At 40.0% G+C, this 18995-nt stretch overlaps 1 protein-coding gene across 5 annotated transcripts in view; it reads right to left on the bottom strand.

Moving 5' to 3' along the window:
* Positions 1-2350: 2350 nt before the first annotated feature.
* Tmlhe (trimethyllysine hydroxylase, epsilon) overlaps positions 2351-18995 on the bottom strand; it is a 47854-nt gene continuing 31209 nt past the window's right edge. For 4 of the 5 annotated variants that reach the window (XM_006255855.3, XM_063278944.1, XM_039098398.2 and 1 more), the window contains 3 exons: positions 9007-9243; positions 3324-3462; positions 2351-2772 (listed from right to left, as the gene is read on the bottom strand). In XM_006255855.3, the coding sequence (XP_006255917.1) occupies positions 2641-2772; positions 3324-3462; positions 9007-9243 (508 nt within the window). In that variant the 3' untranslated portion in view covers positions 2351-2640. The remainder of the gene's footprint in view (positions 2773-3323; positions 3463-9006; positions 9244-18995) is intronic. The other variant, NM_133387.2, reaches the window with a different exon arrangement.

Genomic DNA, 18995 nt, shown 5'->3' with positions numbered 1-18995 from the left:
GATTTAGCTCAGTGGTAGAGCGCTTGCCTAGCAAGCGCAAGGCCCTGGGTTCAGTCCCCAGCTCCGAAAAAAAGGAAAAAAAAAAAAGATAAGCCCAGATCAAGAAAATATGCAATCGGGCTGGAGAGATGGCTCAGTGGTTAAGAGCACTGACTGCTCTTCCAGAGGTCCTGAGTTCAATTCCCAGCATCCACATGGTGGCTCAAAACCATCTGTAATAAGATCCGATGCCCTCTTCTGTGTGTCTGAAGACAGCTACAGTGTACTTATATATAATAAATAAATCTTTAAAAAAAAAAAGAAAATATGCAATCATACTTTGCATGACCTATGCAAGGAATAAAGGAAGAGTAAAATCTACAAGGAAATATACAGATTTCTCACTCAAGAGGGTACAGTGAGCTCATAATAAGAAAAGCCCACAGTTCCAAACTCATGGTAATTGTGGATAAGACATAAAAGGTCAACTGAAAAAGGGCTAATGATGACAAAACAGATAAACAAGAAGACAGATAATTATCTCCATGCTGAAGTATCAGTCTTACTGCTCTAAAAGGAAACTATGGTAAACAGCATTCAATCTCCCAAAAGGCAGAGCGTTCCAAAGGTAGTTTTTGTAAAATGCTGGTCATAGGCTATGCTCATTGCTTAGTGTGAAGGTGCTTACAAATTCACTAACCCTTATCATACGTCTTGCAGAAATAATGAAGGGGAAAAGGAACACTGATAAATCAGAAACTCTGCCAGGGTCTTTGGCTCTGACCAGGTACAGGCTTATGGGGTGAGGACATAGATACATCTAGGCCTCATAACTTGGGGATGACTTTACCCAGCAGTAGGCGCTGAGTAGACCTCCCAAATGCCAAGGACAATTCCTGTAAAATGAACTTGAATCTAACCACTGGCTGGCATTTGGAAGTGTAGTTAGGAGTGGAAAATTCTGATGGATTGGTTTCTTCTGACAAGTTGATTTCCTTCTACCAAACTTCTACCTTGGAGAGAAGCAAAGCTAGAAGAGTTTAGAAAATGATTCTTGTCAATTTTTAATGTTTGAATCTGTTTGTCAACCTAGATAATCGTGGGACTTTTTTTTTTTTTTTTTTTGCTAAACGATCTGAAAGTGGGCCTGATGATTATTGTTATGCTATAAAGGGTTATTAGACAGTGCACGTGTGGAGAGTGGAGGGAGTTAATATTTATTACATGAGATGGCTTATTAACTAGAAGAATTGGCTTTGGTGCCAGGTTTCGAAAACTCTACTCAATGAGTGACCTCAGATGAGGTGCTCAATCTGTCTTTTTTCTTTTTCTTTTTTAACTACTTACTTAAACATTTTATTTAAAAACAACTGAAACACACAAAATGACCATGTGATATTTGTGGTTATAATAAATAATACTTGTTTTTTAAAATAAGTATTTAACTTGGGAGGATGTTATTAACTTATTTTTCATTTTTTAATCAGATATTTTTTATTTGCATTTCAAATGTTATCCCCTTTCCTGGCTTCTCATTCATAAACCCCCTATACCACCCCTCCTCCACCTTCTTTTATGAGGGTGTTTCCCCCACCCATCCTTCCCTATTAGCTGCACTGACATTCCTCTACCCTGGGGGGTGCAAGGGCTTCTCCTCCCATTGGTGCACAACAAGGCAGAGACAAGGAAAGGTCATCCAGAGACCGCCCCTCCTGGGGATCCACCCCATATACAGACACCAAATCCAGACACTATTGGGGATGCCAAGAAGTGCATGCCGACAGGAGCCTGACATAGCTGTCCCCTGAGAGGCTCTGCCAGAGTCTGACAAATACAGAGGTGGATGCTCTCAGGCAACCATTGGACTGCAAACCGGGTCTCCAATAGAGGAGGTTAGGAAAAAAATTAAAGCTGAAGGAGTTTGCAACCCCATAGGAAGAACAACAATATCAACCAACCAGACACCCCAGAGCTTTCAGGGACTAAATCTCCAACCAAAGAGCACACATTGAGTGATGTCTCCAGCTGCATATGTAGCAGAGGACGGCCTTGTGGGCATCAATGGGAGGAGAGGCCCTGGGTCCTGCGAAGGCTGATGCCCTGGTGTAGGGGAATGTCGGGTGTCAAGGAGGGAGGGAGTGGTTGGGTGGGTGTGGGAGCAGCGTCATAGAAGCTGGGTGGGGGGTGGCCTAGCGGGTTGCCGGAGGGGAATCCAGGAATGGGGATAACATTTGAAATGTTAATGAAGAAAATATCCAATAAAAGAAAAAAATCTATAAAATGAAAATATTTTACAAATGTTGCTTTATCATTACTTTGTAATTTCTAGAATGCGTTTGCATTCTGATTTAGCTGAAGACAAACTATGTAATAGAATTTGTTTCCTTTTAATATGGAGATTATATTTCTTATGTACAGTGATTATAATTATATCAAAAAGGTGAGGAAAAGATTAGACTCATGTTTTAACTAGATGGTGATGTTAGACAACTCAGAAGCCCTCTTTCTTTATCAGGCTTCTCCTAGAAAAGTAAGGAAAAATCTCTTCTGTAGAATGGAAAATAGACAATCTGAAACAATTTTTAATACAATATTGTTCTGTTGATATAAAATTCTCGTAGTAGGGTACCGAGTGTATTCATAATCCTAGTGCTTTAAATTTTAGGCATGAAGACCTAGAATTCGAGCAGTATTCAGTACATCATCTCTAGTCAAATAGCAGCCACACAGTTGACGGTAGCCAGTGAATGACTCCCTGCCGTGAAGGACTCGCCAGTTGTCTATAAATAGTACCTGTGAACGTATGAAAAAAAGCAAATAAAGAATTAGAACAAGGGCAGATCCTAGGGAATCTAAGTCAGATTAAGCTTTAGATTGTTCTACGGGTCGCATCTGGTAAAATATTTTTCTTTTGAAGATAACCAGATTAAAGGGAAAATAAGATCTGTCTAACCTTGCAGCAGGCTAAATAGCAATTAAAAAGAAAAGAGTTTTTATAAGCTCTGTGTACCCAAGGAACGTACATTATATAAGAAACTATCTTTCCTTCAAAGTAAATCAGGAAATTGGTTTCTTTATCTGCAATCCTCAGTTTATACATTTTACATAGCTGAAGCTATTCTGATCCTACTTGAATCCTTTCATCATTAAAATAAATGTGTCTGATGTCTGGAGATCCAAGTGGTGGCTGCTTCCAATCATCAGGGAGTAACTGCCAGGACCAGGAATCATTAGAGAAATCTTTTCGCTTTGTAACACGGTGACACTTCTTAAACAAGCTTCAATGTTCACAAATTTTGTATAGAAAGCGTCCTTGATACGTCTTTACAGCTTTTGGGACCTACCTTTCCAGGCTTCAGTTTGACCCAAAGTTCATTCTCAGGCCTTCTCAGTTCAGTCGTTAGGGTTCGGTGTGCTGCATACCAACGACGGACAACGTCGTAAGGCACAGTGTTGATGACAGCCCTGTCGTAGTTGTTGTACCTGAGATGGAACCATGAGAAATAAAGATCGCAGACGCCTGATAGAGACATTTACTGCTTCTCAAACTCCTTTAGATAACGCTTTCTCTGTGTTTTTACTGTTAGTTCAAACCTTGAAATGACAATGAATCAAGTTACTCTTAGGAATACAGCACCAGAGAAAGGAAATTCCACCATCTGCTGGTCACATTTTGCTTTTCTTTGGAGTCTTTCGGGGACAGGAAGTCAAAGTTAAGTTCCAGCTGATTTCTCCCATCTCAGGATATGGTTGGTTTTTCTGTTTGCTCGTTTGTTTGTCTGTCTTTTTTTTTTCTTTTTTAGGATATGGTATTTTATCTGACGTGTGTTTCCTGGAATAAGTACTTATTGATCAAAGTGCAAATGAAAACATCAGGGGAGGATTGAACTTTTTACACTAAACTAAGAGACAATATAAGTTGTATAAACAAAGCTATCTTTAAGATATACAGAATGAGATAATTCCACAAATATTTTCCTTTGTGGGAAAAGTACTAGATATAACCTAGTAGACGGCTTTACTCAGAGGTCTTCATTCAGTCTGTTAATTCACTTAATATTAGCAAATACATGAGCACCTCTATTGCCAAGGAATTTATTAGGATGTGATGCGACATGGCCCGAGCTCTTTTGGAAGTTTATATCCTACTGAGGATGCAAAGATATAAATGCAACAAATACATAAATAAGATAATTTCAGCGAGTTACATATGTTGTGTGCAAATACAGTGACACGTGTTTAAAGGCAATTAAAACTTGTTTTTGAATGCTGAAGGAATTTTTTGAGAAGTGACACTGGGACTGGTGCCTGTGTGAATAGAAATGAAGTATATGACAAAGTGAAGAAAGTGCAGTCTAACCAGAGAGAATAGCAAATATAAAGTGTTGGGATAGAAATCATTCTATCATGTTTACAGACCACCAAGCAGGCCATGTGGCTTGTGCTGAGTAATCAAGGAGAATTGTACTTGAAGGAATGAAATAGAGTAAGTAGACTGGGGCAAGAGTTATATTTATGAATATATATATGAATATATATATGTACATATATGTGTGTGTGTGTGTGTGTGTGTGTGTGTGTGTGTGTAGTTATGGAGAGAATGGTAAAGCCTTGGACTTGATCTGCGTACCGTGAGGACCACTGAAAATTATTTACTAAGATAACGTTTTTCTGTCCGGGTGTAGCATGCATTACCTCTATTGCTAGCATAAAGAGACAGAAGCAGGTGGAACTCTTTCAGTTTGAGGCCAGCCAAGGCAAGGCTACACAGTTGTACCCTGTCTAAAAGAAAATATAATGTATAAGAAAATATAATGTATTTCTATTTTGGATAAGGGAAATTAGCTTTTCGCTGAAGTATAACATATGCAGGAACGTACACAAACAAATCTTGATGAATTTTCATGTTGGGATGGCATTCATGTCACTACTAATGAGATATAACACTTATTGCTACAACACTGTGACAATTTCTTGAGCCCTTTTCCAGTTACGTTGTTTATCCTACCCAAAGGTAACGGCCATCCTGATTTCTGTCACTGAAAATTGTTCATAAGAAATTTTATATAAATGGAATTATAAGGCATCTTCTTTTTCTGTCTGGCATCTTTCATTTAATGTTGCAGTTATAAAATTCATCATTTAGTAGTTATTACTCATTACTGGTGCTGTATGGAACTTAATTGCAAGATTATTCCATAATTTATTAATTGTATTTTTACTGAATATTTGACTCATTTTCACTTTTGAACTGTTTTATAAGTAGTGCTTCCATGAACAGACTATTGTATATCTTGGTAAATGTATGTATTCATTTTGCTTGGTATAAACTTAAGAATAGAATTTCTGGGTTGCAGGGTATGTATATTGTCAGATTTTAGTAGATATTGCCAAAGGTCTTCCTTTCAAAGAAAAACAAATTTTCTCTTCAAGATATCAGATGACATTTGTTGAGTTTGGTATAGAACATAATCAGAACCAATATTCTTTTTTCCCATATGTGAAACAAACTCCAGCTTAGTAGGCCTGCAGGACTACGACCGTAGAATCAAATGAAGGACCATAATGAATGATGCTTTCTTTCAGGCTTTTAGGAGCCATGGTCTTATAAAGAAGACAGTGAGGGAGCAGTCTTCAATAGGGTGTTGATATTCAATGTCATTTCTAGAGACTTCTGGTTCGATATATTTGGTAGCTGTATAAATACTCTTATTGGCTTATTTTACCATCGGAGAAGGAAAACTGTTCTTAACCCCCTTTTATACATAAGGCAATTGAAACTTGGAAAGAGTAAATCTGTCCCAGCTTACTATAAGGTACTTGGATTTCTCTAATATTTTACTTGTTGCTAATAGCATCATGGAGAAAGAACTATCCAATTCCTGTGAACACTTTCTCAGAAGGCCATCCTGAAAAAGTATCTATGATGGTAGCTAAAAATTAGTACAACCGACAGCACCAAGTATTGGCCAGACAACAAAAACAACAGAAAGTTCACATATACATGGAAGCTGAACAATGCTCTACTCAGTGATAACCTGGTCAAGGAAGAAATAAAGAAAGAAATGAAAACTTTTCAGAACTTAATGAAAATGAAGGCACAACTACCCAAACTTATGGGACACAATGAAAGCTGTGCTAAGAGGAAAGCTCATAACTCTGAGTGCCTGCAGAAAGAAACAGGAGAGAGCATATGTCAGCAGCTTGACAGCACACCTAAAAGCTCTAGAACAACAAAAAAATACATCCAAGAGGAGTGGAAGGCAGGAAATAATCAAACTCAGGGCTGAAATCAACCAAGTAGAAACAAAAAGAACTACACAAACAATCAACAAAACCAGGAGCTGGTTCTTTGAGAAAATCAACAAGATAGATAAACCCTTAGCCAGACTAACGAGAGGACACAGAGTGTGTGTCCAAATTAACAAAATCAGAAATGAAAAGGGAGACACAACTACAGAATCAGAGGAAAATCAAAAAGAAATCATTAGATCTTACTACAAAAGCCTATATTCAACAAAACTTGAAAATCTGCAGGAAATGGACAATTTCCTAGACAGATACCAGGTATCGAAGTTAAATCAGGAACAGATAAACCAGTTAAACAACCCCATAATTCCTAAGGAAATAGCAGCAGTCATTAAAGGTCTCCCAACCAAAAAGAGCCCAGGTCCAGACGGGTTTAGTGCAGAATTCTATCAGACCTTCATAGAAGACCTCATACCAATACTATCCAAACTATTCCACAAAATTGAAACAGATGGAGCACTACCGAATTCCTTCTACGAAGCCACAATTACTCTTATACCTAAACCACACAAAGACCCAACAAAGAAAGAGAACTTCAGACCAATTTCCCTCATGAAAATCGATGTAAAAATACTCAATAAAATTCTTGCAAATTGAAGAATCCAAGAGCACATCAAAATGATCATCCATCATGATCAAGTAGGTTTCATCCCAGTCATGCAGGGATGGTTTAATACACAGAAAACCATTAACGTCATCCACTATATAAACAAACTCAAAGAAAAAAACCACAGGATCATCTCATTAGACGCTGAGAAAGCATTTGACAAAATTCAACACTCCCTCAGGGTAAAAGTCTTAGAAAGATCATACAGATCTTTCCCTTGCTTGGTTAGAGTCACACCAAGGTATTTTGTATTATTTGTGACTATTGTGAAGGGTGTCGTACAGGGCCATGTGTAATCTAGGAGCAGGAGCTGAAGCAGGGGCATCGAGGAGTGCAGTGTCTCGCTTGCTCCTCGTGGTTTGCTTAGTCTGTTTTCGGGACCACCAGCCCAGGGATGGAACAACCTACAATTGGCTGGGCCCTGCCCCATTGCCCATGGGCCAATCTTATGGAAGCATTTTCTTAATTAAGGTCCCTCCTCTCAGATGTCTTCTAGCTTGTTTCAAGTTGACATAAAAACTAATCCCGACAGACGGACAGAAAAATGGAGGGTTCCATGATAAAACAAGAATAGGAATATTTTCATGGTGTAATTAGGTTGCAGGGTGAGGTTTTTCCACATTAAATGCTTTTTTTATTTTTCCATTTTTTAAGGTGTGCATAGTAAAATACTGTACATACTTCTTATTTTATGTGGTGAGTATACAAGAGATGACTGAAGGGGAGTGTTTCTTGGAAGAACTTATCCAAGAAAAGTGAATTAATATTGACATAATTCCTTCCACCGAAGAGAGCAAAGAGCAGAGATGGCGACTTATTTTGAACAATGAGTATGGTAGATATTATTATTGAAACTCAGAAATTCATGATAAATAGGTTAAGTGGCTTGTTCAAGGCCATAAATCATTGACTGACAGTCACGATTTGACCTTTTCTGTACTACATCAAGTTACCTTCCACAGCTTCCTCCCTTACTTTCACCTAGTACTTACTATCATCTGATATACTCTATATTTGCTTTTTAAAAATAAAATAGCCCTTCTTACTAGAATGAAGATTCTATGAAAGCCGTAATGTTTTCACAATTACATTTCTGGAATCACAATCGGTGCCTGCGTCTTTGTGGACACTCAACAAGTTTTTGTGGAGGAACAGTGCACGGTAGAAGTTAGCTTAAGTGGAAGTAAAATTATAAAAATATTGGCGGCAACATGGAAAACAACTTAAACTTAAAGCAATGCAGTTTTTCTCAGGCAGAATCTGTGTAGAAAACATGAGCTGTGCGAGTTGAAGCTACCACAGTAAGAAGGGCTCAAGGCATGTAGAATTGTGTAAGTTATAAGAATAATTTGGGTTTTTAGGAAGATGATAAGTAGATAAGGATCTTTTTTTAAGTTGTTGGTATTTTGTTTGCTTGTTTTTCAAGACAGAGTTTCTGTTGTGTAACATCCCTGACTGTCCTGGAACTCACTCTGTAGCCCAGCCTGGCCTGGAACTCTGAGATGCCCCTGCCTCTGCACCTGAATGCTGGGATTAAAGGCGTATCTGGCCTGACCTTGATTTCTTGATCCAACGCTGAGAGAACCAACCCCTGAAAAATGTTCCTGTGACCTTAACACATGGGCAGTGGCTATATATTTTTCCCTCACACATAAACACACATATATAATAAATACAAATTTAAAAGATTTCTCTAGTTACAGCGTACAAAATGGATAAAAAAGGTGAAATCAATGGTTCTATGTAGAAGTGATAATGGTCTCACGTAGGAAGTGTCACTGCTGATAGGAAGCACTGGCTACACTGAGGAAAAATAGTAGGTCAATGCGGTTAGATTGGTCGTACAGAGTGAGGGATACGAACAAGTTGAAGGTAGCTTTTGGTCTTTTGTTTGGGTAATTCAGTGGATTTATCATTCAATAAAACAATAGCAAATATAGAGCGAGATGAGCTTAAGGTGAGTGGAGCCTATGAGCTAGAATTTGAATAGGATACACCGTGTAGTCTATAAGACAGCCAAATGATCATTCGAGGAGATAGCTGGGTAAACTTGTCAAGAAGTTAATATATCATAAATATATCACATGGGGGAATAGTTATTTCGTACTCACCTGATCAAATACAGCTCCTTATTCCATGGGTAGATATTTAAGATGGGTCCAACCCCTATCATGTGATTGTGACATTGTCCAACATTTTCAATATATTCATGCTTCAATGGTACTTGGCTGAGGAGGTCAAATTCCTCAGGTGCTCTTTGGAGTACTTGTTGCGCTGCATAGAATCCATCCACCAACAGTGTCCTGCCACCTGTTCCTTCGTGCTTAAGACAATGAAATACTTGAATGCTAAAGAAACAAAGCAAATTCTTCTGTACAGTGGGTAAAAGAGAATATATTGAAATTCTAGTATAGTGTATCAGAAATGATTACTAAAACTACTTTGGTAATTTTAATGAAGAAAGAAATCCCATTTCCTAGTTGTTTCCCCTTCATAGAAAGTTGTATATTTTTACTCTTAAGTACGTTAGTACACATTCATTTCAAAGATGTTTAATATGTATTAAGGGACATATATGCCAGGGAAGACATGGGACTAGAGACATAAACAACACGTGGTCTCTGTTTTGAAGATACTCATAAAGCTAGCACCAATAACATTTGAATAAAAAATAAAGGTGTGGCGAGGGCCACAGAAAAGAAAATTAAAGAAATATTTGAGTGAGAAAGGGAGCAGCTTTGCTTAGTCTTAAATAATGAACAAAAATCGAAATGGGATGAGTTTGAAGCATGGAGAAAGGACCCCAGGAGGAGACAAACCACAACCAAATATAGTGATATAAATCAGGGCATATTCAAGGAAAAGAAGTTTCTGTTGTCATAGCATAGAAAACCATAGAACACTCTTAATTTGTTAAAAATTTATGGTTATAGTAGCATTTTTAAAATATGGGTAGCAAGATGGTTGGTTCACCAGGTAAAGGCCCTTGTCTGTGGCTGATGACCCGAGTTTGAGCCCTAGGAATGACATAGTGGAAGGAGAAAAGTTATCTTCTCACCTTACCCTTGCGTACATTGGCACACAAACACACAAGAGAACGCAGCCTATTCAGCTGGGGTGGAGATCGTGTCTTTATTTATCCACTGAGTTACTCCTGTGTTTAGAGCAGCTATGACTAGTCACTGGAGACAATATATATGTCTCCCTTTTCCTGTGGCCTACAGATATAGATGTAGAACTTTCAGCTCCTTCTCCAGCACTGTGTCCGCCGTATGCCACTGCGCTTCCCCCCAAGACAAGAATGGACTATCTGAGCCGTGGAGTCGTGGAAGGCAGCAAGCATCAAGACTTGGAAGAGCACAAGAAAACAGAATTACTTCAAGATGCTAGATGCACGCAATGACAGACAAATCCCCGTAGACCTGCCTCTGAGGAACTGACTGAGGGCCCTCGGCAATGGGAACGCATACAGATCTGATTACCTGAGGAAAATGCATCAATCAAACAAGGAGACCCGAGGCTACCCCATTGCAGTCACTGCATAGACGCCCTTGTTCCCACTTTCCTAAGTGACCTGAAACTTCTTTATCAGTGACAAGAAGCCTGTTTCTTATGCTGTGAAACTATGTCCCCAAGCCACTCCAACGTTACAGACACAGGGAGTAAGAAAGGTGAGGTGGTCGAGAATGTGAGTGATCCACACCTCTTCTGCAGGAAGTAGGAAGCAACGGTAAATTCACTAGAGGCCACCAGAACAAGCAATTCCGTGCAGCGGTCAGCTCGCATCTTCATGATGCTGACCACTCAGCAGCACCCTGAGGCTGACCTTCAGAGGCTAAAAACACACAAGTTAGAAGTACAGAGGAAAGGAGAGGAAAGATGTTCTAATAAGAAGACGGAGTTCACATACAATATAGTAGAACAATCCGTTGATTTTTCAATCCAGTTTTCTATTTATCTAAGGGTTTAGTATAATTTTCTTTACTTCACAAACGTGGAAACTGAAAGGGTTGGGCAATTTTTTTCAATGAAATTCAACTGGAAAATATCACAGCTAAGACAAAAATCCAAAGCTCTGGGGTAGGCTGTGGTTTCTTGCCCTGTTCCATCTTCTGCTGTCGTCCGTGATGCAGCCACACAGACTCAGCTGGTCCGGACACTGCGCCAAGACGCCCTCGAGTAACAATGATACTGCGCAGCAAAATAATGCCCACCACTTAAAAAAAAAGGCAGTGCTGTTCATTAAGATAGAATTCAGGAAGACGTGTGACGGGACCATAACGAAGGCTGGAAGAAGATGTTCAGTTGAAATAGTTAAACGTGTATGTCTGAATATGTTAACAGAGAAGGTTCTGGGAGATGACTACTGAGAGTCTGAGAAACCGAAGGAGGATTTTGAAATTCAAGAGGAGAAATAAACAGTGCTTATATCCTGCCATTTATATCTTTAGTGTCACCCACCCCTTGCCTTCCTGTTTACTTTCCTGTTTCCTGTAGAGTAGGAGCTAAGAACCACAGATAAGAGAAAATACGCGAGGCCTAGGTTATCTCACTCAATATAATATTTTCTATTACCATCCATTTGCCTACAATTTCATTAATTCATTTTCTTTACAGTTGGATAGTATTCTACTGTGTATTTTGGTTATAGGACATTTGGGTTGTTCCCATTTCCTCGCTATCATTAATAAAGCAGAAATGAACACGGATGAACAGTGTTTGTAGAATGGGATGTTAAATCCTTTCGATATTTGCCGAGGAATAGTACAGCTGGATCCTGTGGTAGAAAACTTTTCGCTCTTTCATGATTCTCCACACTGATTCCAGAGGGGATGGATCGGTTTGCAACTTTACCAAGAGTGAATGACGGCTCGTTTTTGTCTATGTCCCCTCTAGCATTTGTTGTAGGTTGTTTTGTTGACGTTGGTCATTCTGACTGGCATGAGATGAGACTAAAAGTTTTTCTAAATTCACATTTCCTTAAAGGCTGGTTAGTTTTTGTGCCAACTTGAGAATGATTTGAGAAGAGAAAATCTTAATTGAAAAGAAGCCTCCATGAGATTGGCCTGTAAATCAACTAACCTGGGCCTATAGGGGTCCTCAGAGACTGAACCCCAACAGAGAGCATATATGGGAAACACCTATCTCATAGGCACATACGTAGCAGTTGTGCAGCTCGGTCTTCATGTAAGACTTCTAACAACAGGAACAAGGCTGTATCTGACTCTGTGGCCTGACTTTAAATCCCTTTCTGCAAAATGGAATATCCTGAATATCCTGAAGATGCACCTAGTCTTACTGCAGCTTGATATGACAAGTTTTATGAGGAGAAAGGACTGGATGAAAGAAGGTAGGGGAGGGGAGCTGAAATGGAAATTTTTGGTTTCTTTGGAAATTTAGTTGTGTCATGTGATGCTTTTTGGAACTTGTCTTGTGAGAGGATGTGAGAGAGAATGTGATGTTTTGTTGAAGCAGATGGTTGAGAGGGCACACGATGTTTGTAAAGAATCCCATTAACAGCGAGAGGTCATTCCTGCATTCAGCACTGTGCAATACTTTGCTGGTCTTCTATGGCTGTGCAACGTTTCACTGGTCTTTGCTGACTGTGCAATGCTTTGCCAGCCTTGTTCTCGTTGGTCTTTACTTCACAGAGAGAAACGTGCCAAAGAACTTCTCGTGGTATTTTGGCTGCTTTCGCTGACTTGTGCTGATTTGGTGGAGCATTACATCAATATTATAGGGAAAAGCACAGCTAGAAGTCTCGGGGATCAAAATGCCCAATGCTTTAATTGTGAATTTTGCCATTTGCAAAGAAATGGTACATCTAGAAGATCCAGAGCACAAAATATCGGGTGTATTGACTCTGGAGAATATGATGCTCATAAAAGACAACAAGCAGGTTTAGGCTACACTGAAACCCAAAGGCTTCCAAGGTATTGTAGTCACCGTGGAAAGAGCAAACATTGATCTAAGGATTGTAGATCCAAGAGAGATGTACGAGGTAACCTCCTGTCACTGGGAAGTGGACAGAGGGACCTGTAAGCTCGAGGCCGTGCAACAGACAGTGTGAGTCGTCTTCCTTTGGTCGGCCAGAAAAGAGCAAGTAAGCAGGAAAATCAAAACTAAATGTTTCTGATCTTATGCATGGTATAGAAGGAAGTGAAGCTTCAGATCTGGCCAAAGATAGGCCTTAAATTATCCCCAACGGTTAAATATTACAAGTTAACCACTGCTGCTTATAGTCCTTTACCTTCAGGGACAGTGGGAGAAGAAGTGCATTAACTTCTATTAACTTCTCAATACAACCTAATACAGGGGACAGAATTTCTCAGCTGTTGGTGAGAAATTCAACAACAAATTCAACAAATTCAAGGGTAAGGCCAGTTCAGTAGAAAGAACAGGGGCTTTTGGGAGTATTGTAAAATGTGTGTCCTGGCAAACACTGGTTAATGATCAGAGAATCAAATAAATGGTGTTGACCCAGAAGATTTGGTGAATATAGGAGCTGATGTTAATATACTTTCCCAAAAGTCGTAGAATTCAGATTGGCCATTCAGAAGGTGGATACAAAGCTTATAAGAACTGGTAAATTATCACAAATAAGACAAAGTGTCCCATAGATCCACTGTGTTAGACCGGAAGGGCAAACAGAGAAGTTGAGACTTTAGGTGGCTGACATACCCACAGGTTTATGGGAAAGGATCTTATACAACAGTGGGGCGCTCAAATTAATATTCTTGCAATTCCAGGGACAGCAAATTGGGGGTGACATAGTAGATGCTCCTGGAGAAGGCATTGATACAGGTGATTGAGAACAATCACAAGCTGTGCCCATTGTCCAAACACAGGACAACACAGGGATTGAGTTTCTAGATTTATACGAGGGGCCACTGCTGACCCACCAACAGCCTTGCCCCTACAGTGGTTATCAAACAGACCCGTGTGCTAAGAGCAGTGGCCCGATAACAAAAGAAAAATTGCAAGCACTTGAAGAGCTGGTACAAGAGCAGCTGGAGGCTCAACATATAGAAGAGTCTACCAGCCAACGGGATTCCCCTGTGTTTACTCTAAAAAGGAAATCAGAAAAATGTAGGGTGATAACCAGTTTAAGAGCAGTGAATACAGTAATTAAGCCAATGGGTCCTTTATAGCCTGGACTTCCTTTACCTTCTTTGTTACCAAGATCATGGACCATAAAAATAATATTGACTTGAAAGATTGCATTTGCACAGTACCCTTGCGTGATCAGGACAGCGAGTTTTGCTTTCTTAGTACCCACTCTGAACAACGCTGGTCCAATGAAAAGGCACCACTGGAAGGTACTTGGACATGGAATGTTAAATAGTCCAACTTTATGTCAATATTTTGTGCAACAACCATTAAAAATAATTCGTAGGCAATTTCCTCAATCTGTCATTTATCATGATACTTTGTTGTCTGATTCTAATGACGATGCTTTAGAGAAAATGTTTAAGGAAACACAAAGAACTGCCGTGCTGGTGGTTACAGATTGCTCCAGAAAAAATAAAAAGAGGAAATCCACGTAAGTTATCTGGGTTTTAAAATCAGTCAACAAAAAATTCGAACATGAAAAATACAGATCCATAGGGATCGATTGAGAACCTTAACAATTTTCAAAAATTAATGTGTGACATTAACTGGCTGAGGTTTACACCTGGTCTGAGTATTTATGACTCAAGTAATTTATTTCAAACATTACAAGGAGATTCAAATTTTAATGATCTAAGAAACATAATGGTTGAAGCAGAAAAAGACTTAACTCTTGTAAAACAGAGTCTATAAGATGCAAGGATTGAATTGGCCCTGAACTTGATTATATTTTGGTTATTTTTGCCTTCAACTCATTCTTTTACTGATCTCATTATACAAAGGGAAGATAATGTTATAGAATGGATTTCCTTAGCTCATAAAGTAAAAAAAATTAAAGATATATGGGAAAAATTTCTGAATTAATTATAAAAGGTAGAATATGACTACATCAGTTGTCAGGAGGAGACCTGAACTGTAGCACCTCTTAATAATGCTGTGGTTATGTGATGATGGTGATTAGTAAAGATTAGGGAAGAGCTTGTAGTAAATGCTCGGGAGAAATTAATAACAAACATTCAAAATACAGTTTATCACATAGTTATATGTCTATACAAATATATACAGCTTAATAAAAGAACTAATTGGATTCTTCCACATATTGTAAAGAAAACATCAATTCACACTCATACAAGTTTGCCAGGTCCATTAACTCAAGGAAATGAGAAAATTGACCAATTACTAATAGGAAATGTGATAGAAGCCTCAAATTTTCATGAAAAACTTCACATTAATGGAAAAGGTTTAAATTTTTAAATTTTAAATTTTTTTAAATTTTTTTTTCCTATCTCCTCGCACACCTGATCCTGCCACACCTTTCCCCATTGTGGGGCGGCAGACAATGAAAGGTATCCTTCAGTCTCTGTTCTAAACTTTGCCTCTCTCTTCCCTGCCAAGGGTATTCTTGTTCCCCTTTTAAAGAAGGAGTGAGGTATTCGCATTTTGGTCATCCTTCTTGAGTTTCATGTGTTCTGTGCATCTAGGGTAATTCAAGCATTTGGGCTAATAGCCACTTATCAGTGAGTGCATACCATGTGTGCTTTTCTGTGATTGGGTTACCTCACTCAGGATGATATTTTCCAGTTCCAACCATTTGCCTACGAATTTCATAAAGTCATTGTTTTTGATAGCTGAGTAATATTCCATTGTGTAGATGTACCACATTTTCTGTATCCATTCCTCTGTTGAAGGGCATCTGGGTTCTTTCCAGCTTCTGGCTATTATAAATAATGCTGCTATGAACATAGTGGAGCACGTGTCTCTTTTATATGTTGAGGCATCTTTTGGGTATATGCCCAAGAGAGGTATAGCTGGATCCTCAGGTAGTTCAATGTCCAATTTTCTGAGGAACCTCCAGACTGATTTCCAGAATGGTTGTACCAGTCTGCAATCCCACCAGCTATGGAGGAGTGTTCCTCTTTCTCCGCATCCTCCCCAGCATTTGCTGTCACCTGAGTTTTTGATCTTACCCCCTCTGACTGGTGTGAGGTGGAATCTCAGGGTTGTTTTGATTTGCATTTCCCTGATGACTAAGGATGCTGAATATTTCTTTAGGTGCTCCTCAGCCATTTGATATTCCTCTGTTGTGAATTCATAGTTTAGTCCTATACCCCATTTTTTGGTTGGGTTGTTTGGTTTTTTGGTGGTTAGCTTCTTGAGTTCTTTATATTTTAGATATTAGCCCTCTATCAGATGTGTACTTAGTGAAGATATTTTCCCAATCTGTAGGATGCTGATTTGTCTTCTTGACTATGCCCTTTGCCTTCTATTTTTTTAATTCTTGATCTTAGAGCATGAGCCATTGGAGTTCTGTTTAGGAAATTTCCCCCTGTGCCAATGAGTTCAAGGCTCTTTCCCAGGTGAAAATGCTTTCAATGGGGTAAAATGGAGGGAAGATTTAATTGTGGAGTGTGGATCAAAGAGGAGAGGGTAAAATAACAATGATGTCTGAAACATCAGCTGGTTATCCAATACCAAAAGGTCAGCCCTGAAAGTATACAAACAAGTAATACTGTACAGAGAAGGTTCTGTTTAATAACATATATGAATGTAACACCTACTAATGAGAAAAGAAGAGACCATGAGTTTGAAAGACGGACTAGAAGAGTACATGGGTGGGGGTTGGAGGGAGGAAATGGAAGGGAGAAATGATGTAAAAAATAAAAAAAAAACCTTTAAAGGCCATTATAAATCATACTGTTACTTATTCACCTAGAATAATATATAGCACATAAATTTCTATGTATACATAAAAATATATAGTGTAAATGAAGTTATCCTATTTGTGATAACAATGTTCTTCCCAGGAGGTATTGACTAACAAAATCCCCAATACCAGGCATGAGAAACCCCCTTTGGATTGTTAGTTAGGGGAGTCCAAGAGTCTCCCAAAAACAACATGGACTATTACTGTTGGCCTTAGTTTCCTCCCAAAGGTTGAGGTTGGTTCTTGTTGCTGAAGACACCATGTACTTCAGACATGAGAAGGCACCATACAAGTTTTCAAGGGAGGGAATCAATCAATAATTCTATCATGCTGTCACATTCACGACATGTGAGGGCGACCACAATGGCACAAGAGCCTTATGGGTGCCATAGTGGCACATATATCGTAGATCGGACCAACAGCTTTCTAATTACATTTAAGGTTTGATCAACAGGAGGGAAATCATGCCTGGCACGAGAGATCTATCACCCCTTCACCGATATCATTTCTAATTGCAATCTAAATATTTATCCTTATTCCCACAGGTAAGTGTCACCATCTCCTTACCACAAAACAAAAACAAAATTAAACTACTCTTTTCAACAGACAGAAACTATTATAGAAAAGCACAACCAGTTAAAATGCAGGAAAAATGTACCCATTCCCAGTTGATACATCCTCAATACAACTCCTGCACCCAAGGTTCAGGCAACTTTGCAGAAGACGGGAGAAGAGGCCAAAAGCTTTTAAGAGCCAGAGAACCAAGAAATCTGGTGTGAGATTTTATCTCCTAGAAACCACAGGGAAACTTCACCCATGATACCTCAACAATACGGCTCCCTAAACAAGACCTGAAGGAGTAACACACTATCAGACATGTTAACATGGAAGAGGGAAATCTCACGGGGCCCTAACCCTAACGAAAGGAACATGGGCAATTAAAGAACGTTGAGAGCAGGTAAAATAGTTTTCCTCAGGGATGAACCACTTAATTGGTTTATCCAACACTAAGTAAGTGGCTGGCTAGTCCTGGAATCACATACACATAAATAACACTAAAGAGCTGAGCAGGTTATACTTATACATCCAGGTAAGTGTGTGTGTGTGTGTGTGTGTGTGTGTGTGTGAGTGTGTGTGGGGGGTGTGAGTGTGTGTGTGAGTGTGTGTGTGAGTGTGTGTGTGAGTGTGTGTATGGGTGGGTGTGGGTGTGTGTGAGTGTGTGTGAGTGTGTGTGTATGGGTGGGTGTGAGTGTGTGTGGGTGTGTGGGTGTGTGTGTGTGAGTGTGTGTGTGTGAGTGTGTGGGGGGTGTGTGTGAGTGTGTGTGTGAGTGTGTGTGTGAGAGTGTGTGTGTGAGTGTGTGTGAGTGTGTGTGTGTATGGGTGGGTGTGGGTGTGGGTGTGTGGGTGTGTGGGGGTGTGGGGGTGTGTGGGGGTGTGTGGGTGTGTGTGGGTGTGGGTGTGTGTGTGAGTGTGTGTGTGTGGGTGTGTGAGTGTGTGTGTGTGAGTGTGAGTGTGTGCGCGAGTGTGTGTGAGAGTGTGTGTGAGTGTGTGTGTGGGTGGGTGGGTGTGGGGGTGTGTGTGCGTGTGTGGGTGTGTGTGGGTGTGTGTGGGTGTGTGGGTGTGTGTGTGTGTGAGTGTGTGTGTGTGAGTGTGTGTGGGTGGGTGTGTGTGAGTGTGAGTGTGTGTGTGAGTGTGTGTGTGAGTGTGTGTGTGTGGGTGTGGGTGTGGGTGTGTGGGTGTGTGGGTGTGTGTGTGTGTGGGTGTGTGAGTGTGAGTGTGTGTGTGAGTGTGTGTGTGTGAGTGTGTGTGTATGGGTGGGTGTGTGGGGGTGTGTGTGGGTGTGTGTGGGTGTGTGTGTGGGTGTGGGTGTGGGGGTGTGGGTGTGTGTGTGTGTGTGTCTGTGTGTGTGGGTGTGGGTGTGTGTGGGTGTGGGGTGTGTGTGTGTGTGTGTGTGTGTGTGTGCGCGTGCGCGCGCGCGTGCGCACGCACATGCATGCACCCATGTTATATTATGGCTTCCTTGTAGAAGAGGAAACACAAGGAGTGTAGGAGACAGAGGAGATGGAAGACCTCGAGACAATGAGGGCTTCTAAATCAAAGGGATTTGAGGGGCTGCACCTGATGAAGTGATAGAGCTGGAAGGAAAAGCGGACACATGCCCCCCTCCACGCCTAACCCTCGAGCAATCTCCAATTGTTAACTACTTGCCGGTAAATTAGTTTTCTCCAAGGGTGTCCAAGGAAACAAAGTATAGTTAATGTTTTAAATTTTCTTCTTTTAAAATTA

This window comes from Rattus norvegicus, chromosome 20, assembly GCF_036323735.1.
Source record: "Rattus norvegicus strain BN/NHsdMcwi chromosome 20, GRCr8, whole genome shotgun sequence".
NCBI lineage: Eukaryota > Metazoa > Chordata > Mammalia > Rodentia > Muridae > Rattus > Rattus norvegicus.
Note: the sequence above shows the minus strand (reverse complement) of the source record. Positions and strands in the feature narration are given on the sequence as shown.